This window comes from Pholis gunnellus (genome assembly GCF_910591455.1).
Source record: "Pholis gunnellus genome assembly, chromosome: 17".
Taxonomy (NCBI): Eukaryota; Metazoa; Chordata; class Actinopteri; order Perciformes; family Pholidae; genus Pholis; species Pholis gunnellus.
Genome location: NC_136544.1, coordinates 12,221,825 through 12,226,985, shown reverse-complemented (window position 1 = coordinate 12,226,985; position 5,161 = coordinate 12,221,825). Strand labels below are relative to the sequence as shown.

The 5,161-nt window shown below is 42.3% G+C and overlaps 1 protein-coding gene across 1 annotated transcript; it reads left to right on the top strand.

Moving 5' to 3' along the window:
• The first annotated feature begins 929 nt into the window (after positions 1 to 929).
• LOC306709707 (transcription factor Sox-8) lies at positions 930 to 4,687 on the top strand. Its single transcript, XM_079177961.1, has 3 exons — positions 930 to 1,592; positions 1,945 to 2,180; positions 2,350 to 4,687. Exons 1-3 carry the CDS (start codon positions 1,177 to 1,179, stop codon positions 3,102 to 3,104), a joined length of 1,407 nt encoding a protein of 468 aa, XP_079034087.1. The 5' UTR covers positions 930 to 1,176; the 3' UTR covers positions 3,105 to 4,687.
• The last annotated feature ends 474 nt before the right edge of the window (positions 4,688 to 5,161 follow it).

Here is a 5,161-nt window from a genome sequence, read left to right as displayed (position 1 = left end):
ACTGTCCTTGCCCAAAAAAACATTGATGAATAATGAGCAGAAATGATTCAAATATGGTTCTATAGAAATTCAGCCATCAGTTATAACTGTGAGAGGGAGGATCATCCTGCATCTTTGACAATGAGATCCGTCAGACTTGATGTTAATTTTGTACGTGCTATAATATGCAACCCTGCTGCAAAGTAGTTACCAGCTTTGACACATTTGCCATTAAATGTTTGGCCAAATCAAAATTGACTGTTCCGTTATCTGGGAGAATCAAAACCAAAATATCAACTTTCATGCTCTCAGCATGCAGCAACTTTCTCTGATGGTCTATTCTTGTTCAGAGTCAACCTTGATCTCTGATAGAAATATGTTATTTCTAAAAAAAATCTACTTTTAGCATTTGACATATTTATTATGTCTAGACAGTAGAATGTTTCCTTAAATTCTAAATGTGTTATAACATCAAAACTCATATTCTAAATAAATCAAATCCTGTATATCAACAGGAAAGTAGCAACATATGACACAATACAAGTACTTTATCAGCCTTTATTGCAATAGTATTATTACCAAATGTTAGTTAACTTATTTGCATTTAAAGACTGAATGTTACATTTTCGGTATTAATAATAGCTAAATAATAAATATCCCACATGATTTTTATACAATTGGAGTCATTTCTGAAACAACTACATTTCCTTAAAGCATTGTCAAATTATTTTGTGCACAACGTGTGCAACTTTAGTACAAACAATACTGTGTCACAAATGAAAACAAGAAAGTCATTATAATAATGAAGCCCACGTAAAAGCTGGAACCAATGGGGGCAAAGTGGTGATTTATTCCAGCCAATCCCAGGTGGAGGGTGGAGTGACTGTTTTAAAACTGCAACTCAAGTTGCTGCAACATGTAGCTCCTCAGCTCACATTGTGGACCACAACTTTCACGACTGCACCTCCCATGACAGCATAGACACGAGTAACGGAGACAAACAAACAGGGAAGCTGAAGGAAAACAACGGACTCGTACTGACTAAAATTGTTGACGGAATTTACTGTGGCGCGCCGTGCGTAATATAGGCGCACTGGCCACTTTGCTGCGGGCTTCAATTAAGTGGTAACATTTCTTTTTTGGTTTTAATTGAAGATTCCTTTTTGGGATTTTCATCCCCGAGGGGCTGAGCAAATAATGTTAAAAATGACAGAGGAGCATGACAAGTGTGGCAGCGACCAGCCGTGCAGTCCATCGGGCACAAACAGCTCTATGTCCCAGGACGAGTCCGACTCCGACGCTCCGTCCTCACCGACGGGCTCCGACGGCCAAGGATCCCTGATCGCCGGTTTAGGCAAGAAACTGGACTCGGAGGATGACGACCGGTTCCCGGCTTGTATACGGGACGCAGTCTCTCAGGTCCTCAAAGGATACGACTGGTCCTTGGTGCCCATGCCCGTGAGGGGCAGCGGATCTCTGAAGAATAAGCCTCATGTCAAGAGACCCATGAATGCGTTCATGGTTTGGGCGCAGGCGGCCCGCAGAAAGCTGGCGGATCAATATCCACACCTGCACAACGCCGAACTGAGCAAGACTCTTGGAAAACTGTGGCGGTAAGGCAACATTTTATTCTGTAAAAATAAATGCAGGGATAAAGAGTTGAATGAATATTATTAAAAATGAATAACAAGGACACTCGGAGGTCATTGTTGGCTTTGGGCGACAATCATTCCATAAATATGCTCATGTTTTAGATATAAATATGGATTTGACTATATTTTAAAAAAATGTTTCGATTTTAAACGTTAATGATTTTGAAAAATGATTTGAAAAAAATCTTCTGACCTCTTGACAATAAATAAAAAGCTCTAAAGTAACTAAGGCCATCTATTAATTGTATCTTTTTAATTTGTTGTTTTGTTTGACTGCACACATTTTAATGTCCTATACTTTTTCCCCCCATAGTTTGCTCTCAGAAGGTGAGAAGAGGCCGTTTGTTGATGAAGCAGAGAGGCTCCGGGTTCAGCACAAGAAAGATCATCCAGACTACAAGTACCAGCCCCGGCGACGGAAGAATATGAAACCAGGCCAGAGCGACTCAGACTCAGGAGCAGAACTGGCACATCACATGTTTAAAGCTGAACCAGGGATGGGAGGACTGGCAGGGATGACTGATGGACACCATCACCCTGAGCATGCAGGTATGACGTCAAAATGTATTAGAAAAATAAATAATGTATCAAACATAACTAGTTTGTGAGTTTTATTTTAGTAATTCATTTGTTTTAGGCGGCTGTAAATTGTTTAAATCATTTTGTATTTGGAGTGATGAATCCTCATCCTCACGCTTTATGTCTAATATTTTTTCAGGGCAGCCCCATGGTCCCCCTACACCACCCACTACTCCCAAAACAGACCTGCACCACGGGCTGAAGCAGGATCTGAAACATGAAGGCCGTCGTCTTGTTGACAGCAACAGGCAAAACATCGACTTCAGCAACGTAGACATCTCCGAGCTCAGCACTGATGTCATCAGCAACATGGAGACCTTCGACGTGCACGAGTTCGACCAGTACCTCCCGCTCAATGGCCACGCCTCGGGCTCCTCCACCCTGCCCTCGGACCACAGCCACGGGCAGGCTCCAGTGCCTGGTGGGTCTTACACGTCCTCATACAGCCACGCAGGCGCCAACGGGTCAGCGTGGAGCCGCAAGAGCGCCATGTCCTCCTCCACTCCCTCCGCCAGCGAGGTGGGCCAGCACCGGCTGCATATTAAAACTGAGCAACTGAGCCCCAGCCACTACAGCGATCACTCCCACGGGTCACCATCACACTCTGATTACGGCTCCTACAGTAGCCAGGCCTGCGTCACCTCGGCCACATCAGCTGCCTCGGCTGCAGCCTCGTTCTCCAGCTCCCAGTGTGATTATACTGACCTGCAGAGCTCCAACTATTACAACCCTTACTCAGGCTACCCATCCAGCCTCTACCAGTACCCATACTTCCACTCATCCAGGCGGCCCTACGGCAGCCCGATCCTCAACAGTCTGTCCATGGCTCCTACCCACAGCCCCAACGCCTCCAGCTGGGACCAGCCCGTCTACACCACGCTGTCTCGACCTTGAGGGGACAAGAAGCAGTCAGTTCGAAACCAGAGACTCATTCAGATTGATGCACTACTAATGAAGGAAGTAGGGGGCAGGTGGAGAAGTGTGTGTAGTAGGCTACCTGTGATCATTTTGAACGTTAAACAAGCAAAAGAGAAAAAAAAAGTGCCTGCTGATTTTATATAAAGTTATATCGTTGCGATTAAAACACAAGACTTTTTTTCACAAAGACAAATTGTGTTGTTGGTGAGCCAAAACTCCTCCATGAGGACGTGTCGCCTACGCCTACATCCTGTACACCCCCCCATCTTTTCCAGTTAAAGATTGCACGCGTGTGCACACTTGAGGTAAAGCAAAGGCCTGCCACGGAGTTGTGTAGGAGAGAAACTGTTTGGCTCAATTCCGTTGTGAAGCAGATGGAGAAGCGGATACATTGGAGAATGTACACGGAACCAATTATGTGAATTTGCAGTCAAATTTACATGAATGGCCCGAGCTATATCGCAGCCATTTGCATCCGTCGACCAGTCTTAATTAAATGGCTCATATGAATCTTATAGTGTCATTTTGGCATAAAAGTCTTATTTGTATTTATGTTCATGCATTATTGGGGTTTTTTTTGTTCTTAAATAGATAAACACATGTAATGTGGGGTTGGTTATTACAGTACAGTTTGGCTTTTAATGAAAACAAGGTACATGAAATGACATTAAAAGGACCATGATTTTAATTCCATTCCATTGAAGACCACTTTCCACTAGCATCTCCATTCCAAGTCGCAAGCAAACAGAGCTTGACCAACAGAACAGGTGTCTGCAAGCTATGCTTGGCAAATTGCGATTAGTCATGATCTAGGGTTAAAGGAAATGGGGTAAAATAACACCACGCACTCTGAGTGACATGTCAGCTGGACCTCCTGTACACGTGGATGAACAGCACGCGGATGTGTGTGTGTGCGCACATGCATCTGTGTGTGCGTGTGTCAGGGAGATAAAGTGCTTCTGAATGTGTGAGCCATTTCCTTGGGAAGAGATACATATCTCATGACATGATGCACACCAAATGATAAACAACTTTCCTGAACATTTTCTTTAAAATGGATCCGTTAGTCAAAGAAGAGTGTTTCGGGGTTTAAGGAGGAAATAAGAGTGTGTGAGTGTTTTCCCCATATTTATCTCATCAACCATCAAGTGCCAACTCACATGCTGCAGTCTCGCGCAAAACGTTTTTTGTGCCTTCTAATGCTTATTGTCAGTATTTCAATATGAAATTGAATGATTAACAAACTTCAGGCAGCACACAATCAGTAATAAACACCAGATATTCCTACAGTTAACTTGCTCCTGATTATATTCTTAATTTGATATCATTCCTTACAGCCTTGGTTTGTAATGTTCTGTGAGATGCTGTATGAGAAACGTACGGAGCATCGTGCTCCAAGTTTTGTCCACAGGACTGTGTTTGTATATTATTCTGGTGTATAATTTTGAGAAAGGCTATGAAAATGATCATTGTTCCATTAACTAGAGTTTCATTCACACTTGCACAGCTAACCCATACGCTGGCCATTTTTTTAAAATAAAAAGATAATTTTTTCTTGATATTTGTCTTTGTCATTCTTATTTGCCTCCATTTTTAGTTTCAACTTCATGTTGATATTTGTTCTTAAGTATATTTGGAAACAACTTGTGTATAATAAATAAATAGACTGAATTGCATTAAAGTGAACATGTTTATGGGTTTACCTTTGTGCTGGATAGCAGCTTTATCTAACATCTGTACAGCTGTGAGGGGAGACCAGTGAGACATTTAGGGAAGTATTCTCAGTTTTCCAAAATGACAGTAATTAAACCTTCACCTTCATTTAATTGGATGCTGCTCGAAAGTGGACATGCAAGTCTATGGACTTTTGGAAAATACATGTTCATTTGGTGTTGAGCTATCTAGTGAGTTTTACATTTTAAATGTTTTATATATATTGAAAATAAAACACGTTAGCAGCTTAGCACCGCTTCCATAACCTTCTGACCTGACAAGGCCTTAAGTTGACGCTTTATATGTGGCTATAGACGTAC